This window comes from Triturus cristatus, chromosome 1_2 (assembly GCF_964204655.1).
Source record: "Triturus cristatus chromosome 1_2, aTriCri1.1, whole genome shotgun sequence".
NCBI lineage: Eukaryota > Metazoa > Chordata > Amphibia > Caudata > Salamandridae > Triturus > Triturus cristatus.
Window position 1 is genome coordinate 430114845 of NC_140580.1, and position 24917 is coordinate 430139761.

The window sequence follows — 24917 nt, forward strand, 5'->3', positions numbered from 1 at the left end:
AAAGGAAGAATAACAAGTTTGTTCATATTACAACTTTTGCTCCTAATCTGATGTCGCAGGAGACATTTTAGAAGTTAAAAAAACATGTGGGAGCAGTCTGCTCATTCAGCACCTGGATACTCTCACGTGTGATTAGTTGAGCTCTACAAATTCACATAACATTCTCCTGCTATGCAGGGTTGGGGCCAGAGCAGTGAGCAGGTAAAGAGAAACTCACTGGTGTCTTTCCCAGTGTGCGACCATCCCAAGATAAAACTACCCCACAAAACCGAATACAAAAAAACCAAATTTGTAACTGAAAAAACAAATTTGGAGGATTCCACACAGCACCTACCCAATAGCGGACTTTGCAGTTTGTGGTGGAAGCGATTTGATCGCAAAATTTAAGGCATGGAATTTTATGGCTACCTTGCCAAAGAAATTAAAGGTCTGCAAAACTCTATGCCCTCCACAGAAAAGACAAAAACACCATCTTGCCTTCGTGTTCCATTTGTTTAATCAAGTAACGGAACAATTTAAGTACAGAATCTCTATCGTTCCATTATTTGCATGTTGGATTTACATTAATTTGAATACATGTTCTACACAGTCCAAAAATGTAGCATGTTTGTACTGAAAAACATCTCTTCATATAACACAGGTTTAAAACTGCAACAAATCTTCAGGATAGACAGTTTTGCTGTTTTGTATGCCTGAAATGGAAAAAAGATGGGATTTTTTTGTAGGGAAGGGAAATTTCGAGCCCTTCCATATATACTCCATTTAGAGGTGCCTGAGAAGCCCCCAGCATATCTCTCTCCCGCCCACATATAAATAGAATTAAAGCTATTAACATTCATTTTTTAAGTCAACTACTAACCTGAACGTCCAAAGAATCGTGAATGTCTGAGGCCCAAAATTTTGCACCAGATGTCCTTCATTCTAACATACTTAGTCTTTAATCTTTTTAGTTGAATGAATCGTTAAGCCCACTTTATTTTTATTGGAATTCGTGTAAAGTTTTGGGTAAGCGCTTTGAAAGTTACAGCTATTTTACAGAAATGTACAAGTATTTTTTAACACAAGTATGCCATCTTAATAAATCGTAAACGTTTGTCACACCCAGTTTTTCCTTCCAAGTCACACAGCACAGATTATATATAATCCATTTTTTAAATTCATTAAGTTCTCCTGTGTGTGTATTCTCTATCATTGGCAGCTACAGGACATAATTTCAAAATTTGTAAAATTGTGTTAATTTGGAGTCTAGGGAAGGAATATGCGAAAAATATTTCACACAGCACGTGTGCTTACACTCAAAAGTAGTTTAAGCAGCTGATGTTCAGCTTTAAATGTAGTCCAGATAATTAAAATCCGTATGATACCTTAGATGTTAAAACAAACATCTAATGTAGTAATGAACAGTCTTTATTGCACACAATGGTACGAGGAAATGCTAGACAACCTAAATGTACCACTGCCGCACAGGGGAGAGAAGGCCAAAATTGTTGAAAATGTTTTATGTCCGAAAGGTTTTCTTTTTACGATTCTTCTTTCCTGCTGCAAAAGCGGCTTTTTCTGTCATTATCTCCTGGTATTTCTTTTTGTTGTATCTAGGTAAACAAAAACATGGCATTATAAATGCAAACATGATGAATCCCATTACCTACGTGTAAAAACAGAAGCATCGAAACAAAGCAATAGGCACTATGCACTAGTCGGTAAGAAATATAAATACATAAATAAATTAACTATGAAAAGCAATCTGTGACCTACAAATAGAAATATCTTTGACAAAAACACACTGTGAAAATCAACAAGTCTGCAAGTTCGCACCAATACAAACTAGTCAGAAATACATAAAAAAAAATGGACAGACTAGCACAAGGAAGGGAGGGGGATATTGAGATGCAGATCCCAAGACAGTCAGCCTATGAGGTATTTTAGTTATGTATTACTGCACCAAAAAGGCAAAAGCACGTCCGTCCCGGTCTCTCTCATCAAGTTATTTATACAACTGTTAAGAATAATTTGTAAAATATACTAATAAATACATAAGAAAGGTGACAAATGTCATAAGGAGCAGTAAAACCATGTGATAAATGTTTGTTAAAATAATCTTGCATAAGAAAAGAAATAATCACGTCTTCAAGATGACTCAAAGGATGCACACATCTAGAATGGGTCACATTTCGGAGTGCAAAAAGTAAGTAATGTTCTGGTCATCAAAGGCTAAGCTAAAAAAACAGTTGATAAACTATCCAATTGAAATTTCTGGTAGCTATCAGCTCAACCTTGGAACCGGGTTAAACTGGTACCTAGTGGGTTTAATTCTGGAGCATCAACAGATTGGAGGTGATCGTGACCAATAGGGGCAGAGGGCAAAATGATTTTACCTCAGATTGGCTAAATGCTCTCTAAAAACTTGGCAATTGAGAAGACAAAAAAAGGGGTAGTGTCAGCACTGCAGATTATCACAGCAGCCCGTTGTAGGAAATGCCCCTTTCTGCATCATTGCCCCCACTTTTTGACAAACTGTTTATGTACTTTGACGGAGTGTGCCCTGGATTCCTGTAAACCAGATACCCCGGGCCTATGTTCTTTCTCTAAACTGCACTGTTGCAACATCCAATTGGCAACTCTCTGGCCACATGTAAGTCTCCTGTAAAAGGTACCATAGGTAGCTAGGGCACGGTGACCAGGGAAGGTCTCTAAGGGCTGCAGCACATATTGTGCCACCCTTAGAGGCCCTGAACCTACCTACCTACATACACACCTACACACACATTTTGGTGCAGACAAAGTGAAGAGTTGACATGGCACACATCCCGGTGTGCCATGCCTACAAACCACTGCCCTGGCATAGGTAAGCCACCCCTCTAGCTGGGTGCACTATACCAGCGGTGAGGGTAAAGATGCATGAGCCCTGTACACCTACAGTGTCTAAGTCAACTATCGGACATTGTAAGAACAATAATGCCATAAAGAGTATATGGTGCTGGGATTACGAACTCCACAGCATCATAATGGCTTTATTTAAAACTGGAAGGGTTGGTATCAAACTTCTCAGCACATTAAACCCACACTGATGCCAGGGTCGGATTTAATGAAAAATGCACTCCGAGGGAATCTTAGAGATGCCCCCTGAAAAACGACCTAACTAGTGTCTTGGCCGAGTGGCTGCTTGCCAGCTGCCACCACCAGACATGTTTCTGGACCCCTGGGTCGAGAGCCTGCCGCTCTTGGGGTCCAGAAACAATGCAAATCCTGGGACGAAGTGCCAAGTCTCCTCCCCCAGGATGGGCAGGGTCCACAAAAAGTGAGCTTCAAAGGTTTGCCGCCTTTGTGAGTTGCCCCAGCCATTTGCTGCTCCCAGCAATTGGCCCCCACTGATTATGACGCCCACTTTGGATGGGAGAATCGGCGGGAAAATCAAGGTAGGAGGAGAGGTGTGCCCATCTTTGCCAACACCACCCCTCAGGTGGGAGAGGCAAGGTGAAGCACAACTCTCAGTCCATGCCATCTTGCAGATGGGGTGGGTGGGGGACCCAGCCAACCAGAGTGAAGCGTATGCCCCCCTCCCACTGGAGGGTGGCATAATAAGGGGTGTACCCACCCAAAGAAAGAGACCCATTGGGCCAGACCTGTACCTACCTGTAACGCCCCTAAATCTAGTATTTAGGGACAACCCCAAACCTTGCCACCTCAGACAAGAAGAAGGGTCGAAGAAGCCATGCTGAACTAAGAAGGAGGAGGACACCCACTGACTTAGCCCCAACCCTACTTCGATGGTCACCAGCGAAGTCCCAGCATGTCCTGCAGCCAGCAGCCCCCAAGAACCTGGAGGCCCTGCCTGGCCTTCCCAAACGAAGACTTTGTCTCCCGTGAGCACCAGATTTGCTAATCCACAGACTCTGGCTCTGTCCAAATCTGAGGGTCTGCACCGGACACCCATGCCCCAAGTTTGAGTGACCCAACACCATGAGAAGGTTTCCCTGGTGATCTTGACCTGAGATCTGGTGATCTCAGACCTGCCACAAAACTCCAATCGACGACTGCAGCCCCTTTCTGGAGGATCTCCGCGACTGAGGCCGGTACGAAAAATCAGACGCCTAAAGACACCCCTGACCCCAACGTCCCTCCGCCTTGGTTGGCCTAACCGAAGGTGTCCCTGGATCCATAGGCATTCCAACTTACCTCCCCCACCGGTGGTCACCTCCAGAAGATATTCATCCTTGAGGTGGCAGTGTTTGTTGCAACCGGAGAATCCCCATTGAAATCAACATCGCACCCAATGCAAAAACAGTACCCTACAACCAGCCGCCCCAGACGCTGCGGGCGCACCTTGTGTGCTAACTCGGATCCCCCTACGCCTTGAACTTAACACCAGGAGCTTTGCTCTCACAACCTTGTGGGCTGCTTGTAAGCAGCTACCAACCGGAAGCCCCTGATCCCCCATTGGATAACATTAGGCCTCAGCACCTGGACGCCCTAGTGCCGCTGAGGGTGTTCTAAGAGTGCATCCTCGACCCCGGGTCTAACCCCAGAAACGCAAATCCCACAAACAAGTACTTACCTGTAAACCGATAACTTAATTTCTTCCCATTGAATTGCACTGACTGTTTTTCTTTAAAAATTCTTCTAAGTGTTGAGTTGGTTTATTTGAAACCTTGAAAAACTGCTTATGTGTAAAAAGTGAATTACTTACCTTTAGTCTAGGAAATGTCTGTGATATCTAGGCATATCACACATTAGCCAAAGTCAGTTAAAAAGTAATCCAAGAAGTAACGTACACAGTAATCTACAAAGTAACTCAAAAGTAATGTTGAGCTGTTGTCTTACCTGTAACTCAACCAACTGCATTTGTACCTGCATTCAATTGTAATTCACTGCATCGATTTTGCAAAGTATTATTTCACTTACCTGCACCAGGCCTGGATTGGTTCTAGAAATAAAATAACTAAATATTTTTATACAAACAAAGTTGGTCTGAGTTCAGTCTGAGTGTCTGACATCATTCCTTGCCAGATGGTGTACAATAAATGCTTAACAGTACCCTCTGATAAAGCCTTACTGCTCGCCCACACTACCACAAATAGAGAGTAAGGTATTATCTACTTTTACCTCTATATCTTTGGGGTTCCACTGGACTCTGTATATACTATACCAAAGTAGAGTATAGTGTGCATAGAGCCAGCTTCCTACACCAGTGCAGACAAACACCTAGTAGATGGCATAATGGGATAATCCAACCCGTATGGTGCTTGGAGTTGATAGAACGTATAAACAGCAGATGTCACCGGTTTCATCACACCCTTTGCATGCTGGACAAAGTTTGCTACTCCTGGGTCACCCATTCATTTAGCAGTGAAAGAAACCAATGGGAGGGTGCCCAGCCTAAACCTTATATAAAGGGCTTTAGTTAAGGGTGGATCGTTCTCATCCATATAAGCCTTGGAGGGGGAGAAGGGATTTAACCTTAGAAAACAGTCAGTAAGACACCTAGAGTTTTGGTGATTAATCGACTTCATCTCCTCACGTTCACAGTAAGGGGACTTCAGCTTTTTAGCAGAAGATGGGGGTTATGTCTAGCCAGTACTCTGGCTTGCCCAGGGAATAGAGAGCCAGCTTTACAAATTTCAACCAGGGTAAAATCGCCCCTCTTTTTTGCCTATCCATTATGACACTTAAGCCTGCCTTACAATGTCACAGCTCAGGAGTGCACCAAACTCGCAACCAAAATTGTATGGGTCTACGGCGCACTAGGGACGAGATGGACTGGATGCCGAAGCCTTGTTTAAAGATCAAAGGGGTGCTTTGGGGTATTCTGAGAGCCGCCCTCAAAAACATGTTTTCAGCTACCATACACGCAGTGTGCATACAGAGAAATCATAGTTTACAGACATAGCACACCTGGAGAGGGCAAACAGAATACAGAGATCACTCTGTTCCCCTACTCTGGGAATAGATGCATCATGCCAACGGATAACGCAGAGTACAAGACATAATGATTATGGCATGCACCCAGAGCAGTCGGCGCATAAACACACACACCGGAGACTGCTTGTACAGCAGTCACAAAAGGCGCGCATACACACAGTACATATAAGGTATGACTAACAGATGACTGAGTGAATACACACAAAAACATGCAGAATGTATTCCATTAGGATAAACCCGGACAGTAATCACAACAGCTGCATGACATGATCAATGACCAGCGGAGGCGCTTACTTGTTTAGGCCATGCAAATTACTGTCTCCGTGGTGGCATGGAGCTGGGCAAACCACGCAAAGAAAAGAAATGTGCAGTCGCCGTTGTTTAAGCTGAAGCGTGGAGTCAAGCAGGGCCACCAGCAATACCAGCTTTGCAATGGCGAGTGAGCGTGGAGAGGGCCGAAAAGCCTGTGCCAGCGAGCGACCGCCGGAAAGTTTCATGATTAGTGCATGGGTGGGGATCAGTGTAGGGGATCGGGATGGGGAGAGATGGGGGCTGTGAAATTGGAGAGGCATCAGGATGAGTGAGTGAAAGACTGAGATAGAGTTTGGATAGCCAGCAGAAGAAGGAAAGTCGCGGCCGTCATTGTTGAAGCCAAAGTTTGAAAAAAACATATGATAAAGATCGGTGTGCCACGCTGTTTACTTTGTTAAGGCAGGCTAATGACTGTCTCTGTGGTGGCATGGAGGTGAGCGAGCTGCACAGAAGAAAACAACAAGCAGGAAGTGGGATAAGGGAGGGGGTAGGGGAGAGAGGCACGCAGGCTGGCAGCCTGCCTGATCACTTTCGCGGCCGCTTTGATGTTCAGTGGCCGCGCGGCTCACTGAGGACATCAAAGCGGCCGCGAAAGTGATCAGGCAGTGCTTTTCAGGCTGCCAAATGGTGCGCGCGCCCGGCGCACATGCACTGTATTTGGAGGCCTGAAAAGCACTAGTTTGCACTTCCAGATCCCCCTTTTACAAAAGCTCTCGCGAGAGCAGCGCTAAAGCGCTGGCTCAGGCGAGACCTAAAAAGTGCTGTGGTAGGTGCACTGGGATATTCAGAAAAAGATACAAAAAAAGCGGGAGAACCACCATTTTCATCAGCGCTATCCGATCTGCAAAAGAGAGCGGCAATTTGATCCACCCGTTCACCTGGTCCTCCAGTCGCGTGACGGCCGTTCCGAAGTTAGCCCGTATGACGGCCTGCGGATCCCTACACAGCCAAATTCCCAAATATTTTACCGTATCCGAGCACCACGTTAAGGGATAGTCCACGTCAAATGGCCGCGTGCTCTCCGTGAGCGGCAGTATGGTTGACTTGGACCAGAAGCGTTCAAATCGAACATATTCACGGATGAGCTGCGCGAGAAACCTCTCCGGCTCCCGGACATACAACACCATGTCATCCGCATACATGGAGACTGCAAGCGGACGCTGCAAAAATCGCAAGCCGTCTGGGGATGGCGCTGACGCAAGATACAAGCCAGGGGCTCCAACACCAGGGCAAATAACAGTGGCGATAGCGGGCACCCCTGTCGTGTGCCCCGCTGAATAGGAATTACGTCGGATAACTGCCCATTAATCCGAACCCGGGTCACCGGATTAGTATATAATAATTGAATCCAATTCGTGAAAGCAAAGGGAACCCCCATGCGATGCAGGACCGTGATCATATATGACATGGGGTGGGCGGAATTTGCGCAATCGCGTTACGCAAATCTCCGCGAAACGGTAAAAAATCTCCGCGAACACGCAGAAATTCCGCGAACACGCGGAATTGCATGTTCGCGATGCTTTTTTCCTGTTCACAGTTGCTGTTTGCGTGCTTGGGGAGAAATATTTCGCGAACACGCATTTTGAGAACGCGAACAAGAAAAAATTTCGCGAAGTCGCGGAAAGCAGAATTTTGGGCAATTTTGCGTTCTCCGCGGAACGCGAAATAACCGAAATTGCGCAAATTCCGTGAGCGGAAAGGAATTAACCGCCCAGGCCTATATATGACCAGGATATTGAATCGTACGCTTTCGCAGCGTCTAGAAGAACTGCCACCGCCGGCAGTTTGGGTTCCAGAACGTGCATAACAGCAAAAAGCGTCCGTAAATTATGCGACGTGGACCAAGTGGGAACAAAGCCCGATTGATCCAGAAGGACCATATCAGGATGAAGCAATTGCAGTCGGGTGGCTAACACCTATGCCAGAATTTTAATATCAGTGTTGATAAGAGATAAGGGGCGGTAAGACTCACAGCTCTCCGGAGTCTTCCCTGGCTTTAAAAGTGCAACCATCAGCGCCTCCCGGATGGTGGGCGGCAAGCACTGAGCCTCACACGCCTCCTCATATAGTTGCAAGAGACACGGAGCCAACTGGTCTACATATTCTTTATAGAATTCAGCCGGCAAGCAGTCAGTGCCTGCAGCCTTTCCATTCGGCAAAGCTGCTATAGCATCCCGCACTTCACCCAATGTAAGCGGGTGCATTAGAAAGTCTTGCTGTCTACGTGACAGCCTTACCAAAGCAACGTCCTCAAGATAGTGCTTGAGCTCCGCTGCGTCAGCTACAGGCCTATGAGCATATGCATAATAGTCCGTAAAGGCACGTAAAATATTGGGCTTATTATAGTATGTGCCCGTGTCAGTGGTGATCGACTGAACCACATGCACTCTCTTCTGGGGCTCCAGTATACGACTGGCCAACACCCGGCCGGCCTCCCTCCCCATAATATCGTGCCTTACAACGACGCGACAAGATGGTTTATCTCTTGGTCAGCTGTTGCATTGTATTCTACTATTTTCCCCTTAATAAGCGGCAACGTGCCAGGGTTTGCTCGATCCTCGTACTCTCGTTCTAGAGCACTGAGTTCCTTTTCTAGCACAGTAATGGCGCGGCGCAATGCCTTTAAGACCCCGGCCTGAAGACTAATACAGTTCCCCCGTAAAGTTACTTTAAATGCTTCCCACAACAATTCCATAGTCGGAACAGACCCTGAATTGAGCGCAAAGTAATCAGAGATAGCCTCCCGGATTCCCCCCTTAAATACCTGATCTAGCAATGATGTCGATTGTAACCTCCACTGAAAGGGCGGAGGAGTGCAAGACGGCAACGCCATGTCCAGTACCACCGGCGAATGATCCGACAGTATCTGCGGCAGGTGCCTCACCGAGGTGGTCCAGGTACAGACCTCCGGCGTACCCAGCCAGTAGTCCAAGCAGGACCAGGACTGTCGTGCATATGAGTGACATGTACCCTCTCTATTATGCGGGTGCCTAAGGCGCCAGATGTCCGTAAGATTCAGGGACCTCATCCCATCCTGTACAGCCCTAGCAGCACGCCGGGGGGCCAAAACCGTCGCAGTCCTCCGATCCAACGCAGGGTCTAAAACCACATTAAGGTCACCCCCACAGATAACCGCCGCAGGCGGTAATTGGTAGAGTTTACACCATATGGCATCAAAAAAGGTGGGATCATCCACATTAGGACCGTACCAATTTACAATGGTCAGTTTCGTGTTATAGAGCATACCCTGCACTATTCTAATGCGTCCCTCAGCATCCTCATCCACATGTGTTGGGACAAACGGAACACCCTTCTTAACAAGGATCATCACTCCCCGCGCATAAGAAGAGTACGAGGCGGCCAGCCCCACCGCCGCCCATCTACTGGCAGTCCGGGAGACACTGACTAGTGAGATGTGTCTCTTGCAATAGAGCAATGTGGACACGATGCCGATCTAAATAAGCTAACACCTGTCTCACTTTTTTGGCATTGTTTTTTTTTTTGTAAATCTTTTTATTAAACCAATTCGACAGCCATTCCACAAATGTTTAGTTACAGGCGAGAGCAAGGTACAAATGGTCACAAGAATGCACATAACAAGACATTTTATCAGCAAATTTCCCTAGCGGTCAGGGGGACGCACGAGCCTCATCTACCACCTGTCTGCTCGGTGGGGGACATATATCGCCTCTATAGTGGTTCCAAGCACCCCATACCTTGACCCACTTTCCGGGGCAGCCCCTGGCAACAAACACCGACTTCTCCCTCCACATGCACCAATCGAGATCCTCTCTCCACTTCCCAAGCCCGGGTGACTGCGCCGCACCCCACAACTGCGCGATGTTCCTCTTCGCTACCATAAACGCCAGCGTAGCCCACTGCTGAGTGTACGCGTTGAGGTCATTCGGCTCCCAGACATTTAGCAGGCACCTTCGCGCCTCTGGGTGGATGTCTACGCCCAGCACGGTCCGCACAACCCGGTGCACATCTCTCCAATATGCTTCTATCCGCCGACAACCCCAAAGGATATGAAAGAAAGTCCCAGTTTCACCAAACCCCCTCTTTTTGGCATTGTTAAGACCCGCACATTCCAGCTAATCCAGGAAATGTTAGACTGTTGCATATCTGTCAGACGCGCACTCCCCACTCATATAGCGTACCATGCAATCTAGAAAACATGAAGCACACCACCCCATGTGCGTTATACCAGACCAGCCAACACCAATACCATACCATATAGATCCCCAACCACCCACAGCAGCAGAGAACATACATAGAAAACCCCCCCATAACCATAACAGAAGCAAAACAATCTACTTTTCACAGCCCACTGTGGGCATGAAATTAAGAAAAACAGCGCCTCTATAAGGTCGCCCAATGAAACCTCATCAACCAACAAAACCTTTTGGGGTATTCCTGTATTGTGGGTCGCTAGTAGCCCTTCGGCCCCCAGCAAAACCAGGGTGGGCCGAGATATGTAGAAGCAGGCTAACCAATACATAACTTTCCTCAATTGTCAGTGGCTGTTACCCCCAACCCAACAATAAGACAGCAACTCGTGCTGCGAACTCCCCAGAACCAAGACCCCCACTGCACCAACCTCTAGCTATGAACACGTTCCCTCCAGCAGAGAATGGTCTTCTATGGGTATCCAATTATATGCATACATTATCCCAAAAACATATATCAACCAGACTCCTCATTACATAAGAGATGGTCCTCATAGGACTAGTAAAACAGTAATATTGAGCTCTAATAGTGCCTCCCAGGCTCAGTCTTCTGTGTCAGAGTTCCCATCGCTTTCACGCGGTGCCTCCTGCCGTTCAAGGCGCCGGATATATTGAGGCGCGTCTTTTGGCGCCATGAAAATACGCGCCTTCCTGTTGTGCTGGATACGTAGACGCGCTGGGTAGAGCATGGCATATTGGATTTTTAGGGTTTGTAGCTTCTTCTTAACCGTTTGGAATTATCGGCGAGCTTGCTGCACTGCGACCGTGAAATCAGGGGAAAGCTCTATACTCAATTCCCTGTCCCTATAATTCAGCAATCTGGCGATTATAGGGCGTGGCGGAGTACCCAGGAACGGCCGAGCAGCCAGGGAGCGGTGGGCTCGCTCAACTATGAGCACTTTCGAGAAGTGCTCCGCTCCTAGCAGGGTTGTGAGCATTGTTTCGACATATGTTTCCATGGAACCAATGTTGGTACTCTCCGCAACCCCAGTAATGTGAAGATTATTCCTGCGGGAGCGGGCTTCAATGTCCTCATTCTTGGCCCTGATCACCTCCAGTATTTTTTCCATGCTAGCACATGACGCACTAACCACCTACACTCGGTCCTCCGCTGTAGAAATGCACTGCTCAGCCTCCGCGATCTGCGAGTCGTGCTTTGTAATTTGAGGCCATAGTGTCCATGCGCATGTTGATGTGGTCGATCTTGGCGTCAATAGTGTGCAGACTCTGTTGAATGCGGAGCATCATGCGCTCCAATTTCGTGGTTGCACCAGCCTCCAAGTCGGGGTCAGAGCCTGAGACAGCAGGTGTGGCGGCTTTAGTATGTTTTTTTGCCTCAAACTGCAGCTTGGTTTGCTGTTTGTCCACCTTGCCCATTCTGACTAACTATTAGTGACCAACCCTGTGGACTGAGGCGCCAGCCAAGGTATTAAGGAGCAGTAAATCTGCTTACCGCAGGATGCAACCAGCGCAACTCAAACAGATATAATCCAGCTCCCGAAACCCACTGCGTCACGCAGACAAAGTCAATGGTGTGCGACACAGACCCCAGCCCGCCTGACAACAAATGCAAGGCACACTACACAGCAGATTGCCTGTAGCAAAGGTGAGCACCATGCAGCGGCTACAAGACAGGCGCAGTCCCATGCAAGGGGATCAGAGAGGTGAGCTGCTCTCTGCGACAGCCAGGGGCACGGTCACCACTGTATAAATGCGAGCACTGCGTGATACTGGAAAATCGTGGACAGTACCGTCCTGGCACACAGGGGTTCAGCCAGGTATCCGAGGAACGTCCCCGGGAACCTCCAAGGACATCAATGGCAGCGCACCACGTGCGCCGGAGAGATCGCCAGCACCACAGAGGTTAGATGACCACCACCAGCTGGCAACCTCCACCGCCCAGCCGCTACAGCGCAGTCCCAGGCGCAAGGCAGATGCAGGAGCGGGCTAGCACCAGGAAATCACCATCATCCCGGCTGTGCGCGGCCCAGAGCGTTGATAGAGGGAGTCCCCCGCCGCCAGTCAGCCAACGGCCGCCGCGCCAAGATCACAGACGTGGCCTCATCAAGCGTCCGCACTCGTGCGCACCAGCCGCCCCAGCCAGCTCCCCGGGGGTCTCCAGAGTTCAGCACGGTATGTCAGGGCCCCTGCACTGCTCCGCGCCGCCTCACCTCAGGCCCCGGCTCGTTGCTCGCCAACCACCAGTGCGAGATCGCGCGCGCAGATTCCTCCGGTGCCCGAAGCAGAGGCCGGCTGCCAGACGCCGTCCCCACGTCCCTCCGTCTGGCAATCTGGCGGGCCGCAGCAGACTTCACCTGCAGCGCGGGGGGCCGCAACGCCGATTCCGAGCACCAAAGGGTCCCGCAGGCCACCACCGGGCCACAGCAGCCACACCGCAGCAGCCGTCAGCGATGCAGGGAACAGTCCAAGCTCAGGGAGCCGCCATTTTACCACAGGCGAGGCCGGCAAGTCAAGGTGAGCTGACGCCGGATTGAAGCAGTCCGAGTTCCCAGGGAAGCCGCCAACACAGTTCACAATGCTATTTCATGCGATATTGCCGCAGTTCAGCCATGGATGGCGCCTGATGAGACGGATATTTGACGGATATTTATCTCGGCCAGCAGAGCTGCACTAGGGTGCGGCCATTTTGCTCCGGGCTCGCTAGCGCCCCCCCATTTTGTTTAAGTTAATAGGCCAGAGCTGGAACAGAAAGATTTTAATCTTAGGAGAGTCTTAATACCTTTTGGAGCTTTTCCCTTTTTTTTTTGGATCAACAGTGTGTCATCTGTGAACAATAATGATGGTATTTTTGTACCCTGGAGTACTGGGGAGACATCGTCGCAGTCCAAAAGGAAGTTGACACAGCTGTTGATAAAAAGAATAAACAGTGTGGGGGCAAGGACGCAGCCTGTCGACCCTAAAGCGATCAATAGTTTCCCAGTCTACTCCCAAACGGGCTTGAACTAAGTTATCGCAATGTAAACAAATTATGTCAGAGGGTACAAGCGAGCCCTAGGTCTCTACAGGTACGCCAAAGTTTATTTCTGGGGACCATGTCAAATGTTGCTTTAAGGTCGACAAAAGGGATGTGTATACTACCCCTATTTATATCTACCTGTTTCCACCAGAGTTGGAAACTAAAAACCTGATTGACAAAAACCAGCCTGGAACTGGTACAGGATGTCTTTATCGATCCAGGCTAGTAGACGATCGAGGACCAGTTTACAGAATATTTTCTGGCTAGAGTCTACAAGGCTAATAGGCCTGAAATTCGCAGGGTCAGATTTGAGGTTTTTTTTTTTTTAAATGGGTATAATCTCTGCATCTTTCTAGGTGGCAAGGAATTCAGCACCTGCCATTATAGCGTCAGCCACACAATTAAGATACAGAGAGAAAGATGAGAACCCAAGAGATGGACAGAGAGAGAGAGTGTCAGAGAGAGAGAGAGTGAGAGAGAGAGAGAGAGTGTGAGAGAGAGAGAGAGAGAGTGTGTGAGAGTGAGAGAGAGAGTGTGTGAGAGTGAGAGAGAGAGTGTGTGAGAGAGTGAGAGAGAGTGTGTGAGAGTGAGAGAGAGAGAGAGAGTGTGTGAGAGTGAGAGAGAGTGTGTGAGAGTGAGAGAGAGTGTGTGAGAGTGAGAGAGAGTGAGAGAGAGTGTGTGAGAGTGAGAGAGAGTGAGAGAGAGTGTGTGAGAGTGAGAGAGAGTGAGAGAGAGTGTGTGAGAGTGAGAGAGAGTGAGAGAGAGTGTGTGAGAGTGAGAGAGAGTGAGAGAGAGAGAGTGAGAGAGAGAGTGTGTGAGAGTGAGAGAGAGTGTGTGAGAGTGAGAGAGAGAGAGAGAGAGTGTGTGAGAGTGAGAGAGAGTGTGTGAGAGTGAGAGAGAGTGTGTGAGAGTGAGAGAGAGAGAGAGAGAGTGTGTGAGAGTGTGTGAGAGTGAGAGAGAGTGTGTGAGAGTGAGAGAGAGTGTGTGAGAGTGAGAGAGAGTGAGAGAGAGTGTGAGAGTGAGAGAGAGTGAGAGAGAGTGTGTGAGAGTGAGAGAGTGTGTGAGAGTGTGAGAGAGAGTGTGTGAGAGTGAGAGAGTGTGTGAGAGTGTGAGAGAGAGTGTGTGAGAGTGAGAGAGAGTGAGAGAGAGTGTGTGAGAGTGAGAGAGAGTGAGAGAGAGTGTGTGAGAGTGAGAGAGTGTGTGAGAGAGTGTGTGAGAGTGAGAGAGAGTGTGTGAGAGTGAGAGAGAGTGTGTGAGAGTGAGAGAGAGAGAGAGAGAGTGTGTGAGAGTGTGTGAGAGTGAGAGAGAGTGTGTGAGAGTGAGAGAGAGTGTGTGAGAGTGAGAGAGAGTGAGAGAGAGTGTGTGAGAGTGAGAGAGAGAGTGTGTGAGAGTGAGAGAGAGAGTGTGTGAGAGTGAGAGAGAGTGTGTGAGAGTGAGAGAGAGAGAGAGAGTGTGTGAGAGTGAGAGAGAGTGAGAGAGTGTGTGAGAGAGAGAGTGTGTGAGAGAGAGAGAGAGAGAGAGAGAGAGAGAGAGAGAGAGAGAGTGAGAGTGAGAGTGAGAGTGAGAGTGAGAGTGAGAGTGAGAGAGAGAGAGAGAGAGAGAGAGAGAGAGAGAGAGAGAGAGAGAGAGAATGAATATGCACTCCCACTGAGTGCCAAGTCGAAGCTGCCACTCAAACATCGGAAAGAAACTGAAATCAATATTGCTACTTCAGCAGTGGAAGAATGCAACCATCCAATAAAGAAAAAGGTAAAACCTAACATAGGGAGTAAAGCCACTAAATCAGACATTAGTTGAAAATGTTAGTTTGTTATCAAAACCACAAAGATTTTCTTTATCACTTCACAGTCCGTTTTCTTTTGGATCTTAGATGTGGTTTCATTGCTCACTAGGACACATTGTATTGATGTTGTTATCTTGACTGTATATCAATGTTTAAATTTGCTAGCGCCAAAGGCAAGTCCGTCTGCACCGGTCCTGTCTGAACCGCACCCAGCGCCTGGAACCCTGGCTCCCTTACAACCCACCGATAATCTGCTGTGCTCCTCCATGCTCTTGATGCCGGCTGCCGCACCACACAACACAGAAGGAGGGTTCACATGTGCCTCCTGCAAGCTCTCATGAATTCTCCTATGGTTTAACCCCACCACTCTTGTACCAACAGCACCCTACTCACTCACACAAACCAGCCGCACACTCATACAGATCAAACACCACTCTCATGCATGCTCAACACCTGCCCGCTTACCCAGGTTCCTAGGGACTCTTGCAGTGTCAGATGCATCCAAGGCACATCTAATGGAAGTATTGGAAATTAACTTCCCTTCTTGAACCAGATCACGTGCTTTGGCCTTGTGTTCATCAGGTAAGTATTGGATGAGTTGTTCTAGCTGATCATAGTGTGCTGAACCGTATCTTGCTAAAAGGGCCTGGGTATTTGCAATACGCCAGTGGTGGGCTGCCTGCGCAGCCACTCTTTTCCCTGAGGCATCTATCAATTTGGATTCTTTATCCGGAGGAGCAGCATCCCCTGATCTTTGCGAGTTAGCCCGTTTAAGGACATTAGAAACTACTAAGGAGTCTAAAAGGTAGCTGACCCCTAATGTCAAAGGGATCTGAAGGTGCAGTTTTATATTTCTCATCTACCCTTGGTGTAAGGATTCTGGCGCGGATTGGATCCTTAAAGAAGACGTCCACATGTCTGAGCATACCTTTTAACATAGGTAAAGTGTAGCTGGACCTTTGGGAGGAGCTCGATGTTTTGAAAAGAAAGTCTTCATCAAGAGTATCCTTGAAAATCTGCACTCCATGATATTGAGCAGCCCTGTTGATTAAATCTATGTACCCTACATTATAGTCAGGTGAAGAAGGTTTTGTAGGCTATAAATCTGGTTATTGTTATTGTTTGGATCTGTGTTATATCCCATGGACCAGGACTACTTGGATTAACTCCCTCCCCATCATCCTGGTCGTCATTGTCAGATGCTTGTGGCCTAGGTAATTTTGTGGGTGAATTTGTAGGTGTGATTAACAAATTTGGGTTAGGTGGGGAAGAAGGTAATAGATGAGAAGGGTTAGTACCCACGTTTTTCCTTTTTAAGAGGGATATGGGAAATGTCCTGTGTCCTGTTTCGGTTTAAAGTGGCAATTTGGCATGAATATGTCCTGTTTTGGGATTTATAACCAGTTATTTTTGTTTTGGTCCCAGTTTAAAGGTGGGACATCGAAACGTGACCCTTTCGATGGAGTCTGAACCGTTTTCTCTTTCGCTGCCAGAATTTTTGGCGCCAAAGTCTTCGAATCCGAAGATAGTTTCAGTACGGAAGAAGATGGCTCCGAAATGTTCCCGGGAGAGGCCCAAGTTGCCCACTTCGTGCGAGTCGGTGCGCAGGTACTTAGCGTGGCAGTGGGGACAGAATTTGAATTGAGTCCGTTCCATCGGCTGCAAGGTAGCCACCTGCCTTCCACAAAGTTTCCACTCGAAATTGGTTTTGTCTGAACTGATACAATACGCGGAGAACAGGAAATGCGATCAAATAATACCATCGAGGGCAAGTGATTTGCGCACCGAACAGAGAACCCGAGAAACTGTGTCGAACCAGAGCGCAGCAATTTAAGTCCAAACCCGATGGTGAAAAAAAAAAAAAACAATGGAGTCGATGCCCATGATCACCGAAAGGAGGAGTCACCTTACCTCGTGACTTGAAAGACTTCTTCGAATAAAAACAACTTGCAAAAATCCAGACCCGACACTAGATGGCAGGAGTATGCAAAGCATGTGATCTACAGTTCACATGCCTCGAACTATGTATTTCTAATACTTAAACAGCATGGCACAATTTAAAATAGGATAGATTGATAGTTTTTGCTGTTTCTCATTATATACTAATATTCTGGAAAAGGAAAGAACAATTTGTTACACGAGGATCAGTCTTTAATAAGTGTGGTTATAGGTTGTACCTTTAAAATATTATGCATAGCTGTATTTGTGTAATTGTAATGTTAATTTATTTTGTGCAATTTGACACTGAAGTAGTGTTTTATGGATATGTATCCAAAATTAACTCCATTTATTACACTGGTCTGCATTACAGCATTTGTTGCCATCACAGCACTACTACCATAAAAACATTTAAAAATATTTGATAATTGTCTTTGTATCATGACTGCACCATTCAAAATTTTTACAGAATTTAAATAAATGGCACAAATGTCAAAGAAAACAGGCATTAATAGCAATAACTTTTTCTATGCTCTTTTACACAACTTGAATTGTTCATTTTCCACAACATTTAAAAACAAGTTATTATGCAAGATCTCAAATACCTTCTAAATTCAGAATCTGCAAGTAGTTCTTCCACAATTGTTCTCTTCCTTTGTTTCTTAGGAATTCTTGAATGGTAGAAGTCAACAGCACTGTCAACAACAGTTCCGACCTGCAGACATTCAAAGTTAAAATTCCCATTGACTAAAGCTTGGAAAGGATATAAAACATTGCAAAAAACCTTCATGCACTCATTGGCAGAATAATTTCATGCAGCTGTGAAAAAGTTTAAACGTTTGTGCATATTAGTGTTACGCTTTTGTGCATTTTATTCAAAATGCACAATAATAATAGTGGACAGATCAGTTAATCTACTCTTGAATTTACATGTGTATAATGACATGGAACTACTGCAGTTCAAACTAATTTGATATGAATTGCTAAAGTGCGTTTTCCTGGCTTATGCTAACTAGGCCTCAGTTAGGCCTAGGTGCCATCTTGTCCAAAACGGATGTCACATTATCCTATTTATTCTCGGTTTGCATCTCTGCAGACACTATGTGAATCAAGATGGGTATCGGTTTATATCAGAGTGATACTGTTCTTGAAGAAAGCGAGTAGCTTTGTTACTTATTTTCAAGGACATTCTGCTTGCAAGTGGTTTTGCATTCATTTCACAATGGTTCACTGCCGTTTATGTAACTAGTTTGTCCGACACCTCCAGATGGCACTAGCTCAAAGGGGTTAGTGCTAAGGTGGTAGGGTGAAATGAAGATTCCTAAATCTGTAATTTGATTGGTTAAAAATGTAATTCTTTGCTCACACCATGCACACTTTGCAGTTCTAATAATTTCTCAGGAAGATAATGGCTATTTAAACTCATTAAGTTGGGGGGGGGGGGGGGTGTGTGAGCTTTTTTGGTCTCTACTTGGGATACTGCACGATTTACTACTGACTTTGCTGCACATTTGAGACAGCCAAGTTTCAATTTTCCCTAATATTCTGCATTGTTATTCTGTTGAGAGCCTTCATCGCAATGCTTTTATGTATGTGAATGAGATCTGCTGCATCCACACTTGATTTCTGTATTGTACTTCTTGATTTTTATAATAAACATTTATTTGTTTTCTAAATTCTGATCTAGAACTCACTTTTTGGGTCAGACCTTTCTTTATGGATTGCGTTTTGAATCTGGTCTCTGGGACACAAGGATTAAGAAATTGTAGGGGTACAGCGCGACCACACTTGTGTAGCTGTAACCAGCTTCAACCATGTTTTTTTTTTGCTCAGGCTAACATTACCCACAGAAAGTAACCAACTCAGACAGTGATAAACCTTGAGCTTTTGCTCCCCAGAAGTGAAGTAAATGAACAGCCTCCTCAACCAAATACCAAATACCTTTTTGTTATTTATGAAGGTCGTTCTCATGATCTCAGTAGACACCTGCTTGCAATCTTCGTGTGAAAGTCTACTTTGTGATCCTTACTACAAACTTGGATATAGTAGAGCATAAATTAGGGTCCTGTATGTTAATACTGAACTTGCCTCCACCAATGAATTCAAGAGAACTTCCTGGTCAGTTGACTCTTAAATACACAGACTATTCATTTTTCTTAGATCAATAAATCTGGATTTCTTTGACACAGTGGTGCTTCTGTTATGCTTTAACACCATCCCAGCTGGATAAGCAGGAGATCAGGCTCGAGGGGGGTCACATCTGATTATCCTGCTAAAGGTTCGCTGTGTTGGATTTAAATAAGCAATTAAAAAATGCCACCCAGGAGTAAAGCACAATCTAGATGATTATAATATTATAGTGGTTACATCCCCAAACAAATCAACCATCATATCAAGATCACCAAATACATTTATAGAATGAGAAGTATAGAACTGAACATAGCATTTAATAAATACTATAATGTGCCAAGATGGTTCCCCTTTCAATACCTGGAAATACTTTGGAAAGCCTTCTCGATCGTTCTTCTTGTAAAATCGCTTTGGATCAATTGCAGACCTCATCTTCAGTGCTTTCAGATCATTCTTCAGTTCATCAGTTAATTCTGGAGCCTTCATACCAAACCAGCCATCACCAGTTGTCTTCGCTCGCTCTTCCTATAAGGTGATATGAAGAACAAATAAAATCCTGTATGTAAAAGACTTCAGTTACAGAATCTGTGATCGTATGAAACAAGACAGTCTGAATTGTTTCATTTAAAGGCAGCGATCAAATGTAATGCATTATTCAGCAACGATGTCACTGGTGATTCCACACTGTACAGGATAAATGGTGCTACTAGTGCTCTGAATCTCTGGTTTACATTACAGCAATCAATATGCATGTAACATTGTGACAATTCATAAAAAAAGAAGACTTTTCAGAAGGGTGAGGCAACTTTACAGCAATGTTAGCAATACAGGTTAGTAAGCATGACAGTCATCAGACTTTACTCTGGATTCTTAACTTTTTTTATTGTGGCACCAACTGCCTAAATTCCTCCCTACGTAGTAGAAAATCTAGTGCTTCTGTAACAAGCCTTAATGTCATATTTGAAAAAACAAAAAGGAGCATTAGATACGGCTTTCTTTAAATGAAAGACCAAAACACCAATAAAACAATCCACAACTGATTCAACACTGACCACCTAAGAAACAGTCCATTAATTTCTTTAGTCTGGTCACAACCTCAACAAAATGGCATATCTCGAGCATCATTGGAATTACTTACTTGGGTAGAGTATTGTCCTGGCATATAGAACGCAAAGGGAAACTCCAACACTCAAAATATATACTACAAACAGATCAGCGTTCAAAATGTTATCCAGATTAATTAAATGTTATTTGGGGCACATTTAAAAGATTTTTGCCGGGCTTGAAGCTATGGTGACATTTTGCTTTCTGCTCCGGCAAAACTGTTAAACATATTTTCAAAACTAATACAAAGTTCAAACATCATGGAGAATAGATTTGGTGTAAATCCAAAATAGGCTACCCTTATTAGGGCTTTGTTGGTTGTAGGTCGGTTCCAGTGGATTAGTGTGCACGGGGGACATGCCTGGCCATACCAGTCACACTTAGGGCATCACACGTGTATACCAAAAACACTGCTTCCCCCCCACCCTCCCCCAAAAAAGATGGATGGAATGCTTTAATAAGCTACCTGACTGATGAGCCCCAATAAGGGCGAAACTGGTCTTGGGTTGCATGAGTTCTAGTTCAGGTCTGTCAGTTTGGGCTAGACTGTTCTTATTAGAGTAAGGGTCAAGACTGATTTGCAGATGACCCTGCCACTTTTTTGTAAACTTGTGGGGACTCAGTCGCCTTGATAATTAACAGCGCTATCCTGCTAGCATCTATCCAGGATCAGCGTGGATTGGAGCTGGTTGCAGTGTGGCAGAGGTGAGACGGAAAGGAGGCCTGGACCCTCTGTGCACACAGCAGGGTGAGGCCTAGGTGCTGAGATGCAGGGACTTGCTCAACGATAAAGAATAAGGATGCTAGACCCAGCAGACTTCTAGCAGAGAGTGCACAGATGCAATTGTGTGGATGAGCACCGAAGTGGGGTGGCAGTCCTTCCCACCAGCAAACTAGTGCATTATTCGTGTCATGGCACTGCCCTGTTGGTTGTTCTGCCCATGGCGTAATTAGGCAGTAAACTCCGGGAGCCTGGGCCCTCTACTGTAAGGAACTTTGGCTACGATCAGGGATACAGTCCAACACAGTAGCGCCTATTGTATTGGATATTACCCTGTGCCACGCCATACGCACAGCCTGCATAAAAACTGGCACTCATGTTAGGCCAAGGATGGGAGGGGACGCAAGGTATTTACTTTGACCCAGCGATTAGCCTGGATTTGGAGATTCTTGGTATGAGACATCCAAGGAGGTAGGGACAGTTCCCCTGTTCTTCTCTTTGTGGAAGAGGGAGTAGGTAGGAGCCCCTTCGTACCACATTTCCGGAGAGCTTCATAAGCCCTCGAAGGTTGGTTACTGTTGTTTACATATATGCTGAGTTTGCTTGTTTGGAAGAGACCTATGCCCCAACACATTACACTTGATACTCACCTGCACTTACACCTGCCCGCCTGGTTCATAATCATCTCAGATGGTTAATATTGTCTCACTGAATGTCAAGGTGCTGAATGTCTCGATTAAGTGAGGAACTATTTGTAATACCCTTAAAGCCACTGAGCTAGATGTAATTTGCCTAAAGGAAACCCACTACCTAAAAAAAGGACCAAGGAAGACTTGGGCATCGATTACTCCATACAGCCTTTCAATCTACCGATCGCACTAAGCAACAGTGGGTAGCGATACTTATAGAACAAGACTTTCCCTTTACTGCACATTAATCTAAAATGGACAAAGAGCAGATTTCTGACCATAACCAGTTCCCTGCCCAACCACCTAATCACAGTAGCCATGGTTTATGTCCCAAACACAGCGCAAGATGCTTACCTTGTGCCCTTTCTCCAAGAATTGACAGGGGTGGGGAACGTCGGTTATCTTGACAGGGGATTTTTATATGGTCTGGGACTCTCAAAACATTAAAGAGGGGGCAATGTGCGGTAGACGGGCACTTTCTCTAAAAGACTGACGAGATCCCTTGCTGACCTCAGCCTTCACGATGCCTGGAGAAAACATCACTCACTAGATACTGAGTACACCTTTTCCCCACATGGTCAATGGGATATCCTCTCGCATAGACTATATTTTGGTCAGCAAAGCTCTTTTGTCAAAGATCATTACTGCAGATTAGTGTTCTAGAAGTGTCGGACCATGGTCCGGTCTCAGTGCAGTTAGAGGTGGGTCTATTGAATTACCCCAAATGCTGATGCCTCCATCCCTCTCCACTAAAGGATCCAATTATCAATGAGAAAATGGTCAGCATCTAGAATACTCAACACACAACGAGTTGGATGAGGTGTTGGTGAGAAGGGTTTGGGATGCTGTTAAGGCTGTACTCGGAGGCAGATGTGTGGCAGCTAATATAGATCATTTGCATAGGCTAGAGACAACCGCTTGAGAAGGGACAAGCCCGTAAACCTACACCTCAAATTACACCAGCGATAAGATTATTAAAGATAAACTCCAATTCCAAAGCTTTCATGTTAGCCTGTACTCTAGATCAGTTGCTCCTTGAATCGGCAAGGGACGTTCCTTGAAAGGATGCAGGTCTCCAAGCTAACAGCACTTCTAAAAGAAGTCCTAGAGCAGCTTATACAATTTGACGAAACATAGAAACTCAACAAGGCTCCCAACATGACTGTGAATGGCGCACTGCTTTCAGACAAAGATTGTGAGTGGAGTGGGTCTTCTTGAGAAGATGGCTGCGGAGGAGTTGTGTCCAGAGCAGATTATATTGCAAGGGTCCATGCCTGCAGCACAAACATAGGAACCTGGCCTGTTCTTCCCATTGTCACGCCAGACAGTGTGGAACCATGCCCATAGGATGACCTGACCAGAACCAGTCTTTGGGACAGGCCACGAAATTCTCCACAGAAAGGCTGGCACCAAGTATAAATGTGGCATCATCTTCAGAACCTCTCATCAGAACACTTCTGGACCTTACGGAAGATTCAGAAGGCTGCCATGGTGCTGGAGAGACAGCTTTGCTGTCTGGAGAAAAAGAATGGACTTGCTTGCTTGCTTTGATTCCAGGCTGCCCAGTGTGACTTCAAGGCTCAGTTGGCTTACCTGTGTAAGCTCCAGGGATACAAAAAGCCTCCAGAGGCCTGCCCTGCAATTGTCCAGCATACACTGGACCTCCCAGAGACCTGCTGATGGCCTCTGCTGGGTTTGAGTTTGCATCCCCAAGAGGAGCCCCCCAGGTGCTGGACCCTTAGCTGGTATCAGTGTGAACTACTCTTCAATAAAAAGGTAGAAATCATGAATGTTGGCCTCCTCGCAGCTACAAAGTGACCTCTGTGCATGAAGAATCGACAGCGAATATGAAGTTCCAGCGGGATCGGTCCTTTGTGCCCATCACGCAGATGTCTGCGATGACTGGGAACAAGAGATCTGTACTTTGAGCCAACAGTGACCGTGTGCGAAGAACAAACAATTTAAAGTTCAAGCAATGTATGGAGTATACTACATTGTGAACACCACTTATTTCACTGTGATTATGTGTGTGAAACAGCGTCCTAGTTATGGTCCTTTCACGAGCACGTTCGCCTTGCCAGACATTAAGGGTTGGTTCACAGAGACGGTGTGTGTAATAATATGTGAATTAAACATGTTGTCCCCACCTACTCTTGTCCTATTTACAGGTCAACTACCAGAGAACTGGGTATGTAGATTCCACTTACCTTTTTAGTGTAGATAGTGTTCCCTTGATCCTGAGGAAGTGTCCTGATCATAACGACATTAGAGACACGAAACATGTCGATCACCTGAGAGCAGAGCATACACCACTAGACACATTACGACTAGTTTTTTGCCCCTCTCCGTCTTTTACATTAGGCAGTTTACCTTTGGAATAAATGTTGGTTAGGACTAACTGACCTATTTTAACTCACACATTACCCTACATCTACACACACTAGTCCCCTCACCCCCACCGCACCCACCGGCAGGAACGAAAGATCCCCGATTAAGAGTACCGGTTATGGGTGCCCGTCAGGTATTGCAGCGCCGACCTGACGAGGGGCAGGCTCAAATGATGAAGCATGACACCTACCTTGCTGGGTGTGTGAGAGCCCTAGTTCCAACAAGGAGAATTCTCTCTCCTTCACATACACAATAGTGGTCCCCTGTGATCCACATGTCCCCACCGGCTCCAACCCTCCTAGCAGTTCATGAGTGGCCATGTTGGCAAATAAATAAACCGTGAGCCACATTCTTTCATTCCTTTCTCCACCGCATCATGTCCGGTTTCCCTGAAATTTGCGAGCAACGAGAAGGGCCAGTTTCCATGTCGTTCTAAATATTATGGCTTTTTGTCTCCCTATCAAGATACGTGCTAGGAATGTAGTTTGCTGTGCTGTGCAACCTTTGCCTTTCAGATAAGCAAGCCCATAAAAACTGAAACTGTTCAGAGAATGTTTGACGCGCAGTAAAAGGCAAGCAGAGTTTCTCTTTCCACCCGGGAGGACAAACGCTGCTGCCATATTTGGTGATCCGTGGGTCAATTCCCAAACCACTTTTGTGCGTGCTTTGGAGATAAGACGCAGGCAGCGGGAGCGCAGTAGTAATACGAAAACTGGAAGCAGGCACT

General features: G+C 46.2%; 1 protein-coding gene across 1 annotated transcript in view; it reads right to left on the reverse strand.

Moving 5' to 3' along the window:
* Nucleotides 1-473: 473 nt before the first annotated feature.
* DNTTIP2 (deoxynucleotidyltransferase terminal interacting protein 2) overlaps nucleotides 474-24917 on the reverse strand; it is a 94071-nt gene continuing 69627 nt past the window's right edge. The window contains exons 5-7 of the mRNA XM_085605795.1: nucleotides 19649-19813; nucleotides 17764-17873; nucleotides 474-1592 (exon numbers count right to left, since the gene is read on the reverse strand). Coding sequence (XP_085461921.1) covers nucleotides 1499-1592; nucleotides 17764-17873; nucleotides 19649-19813 — 369 coding nt within the window. The 3' untranslated portion in view covers nucleotides 474-1498. The remainder of the gene's footprint in view (nucleotides 1593-17763; nucleotides 17874-19648; nucleotides 19814-24917) is intronic.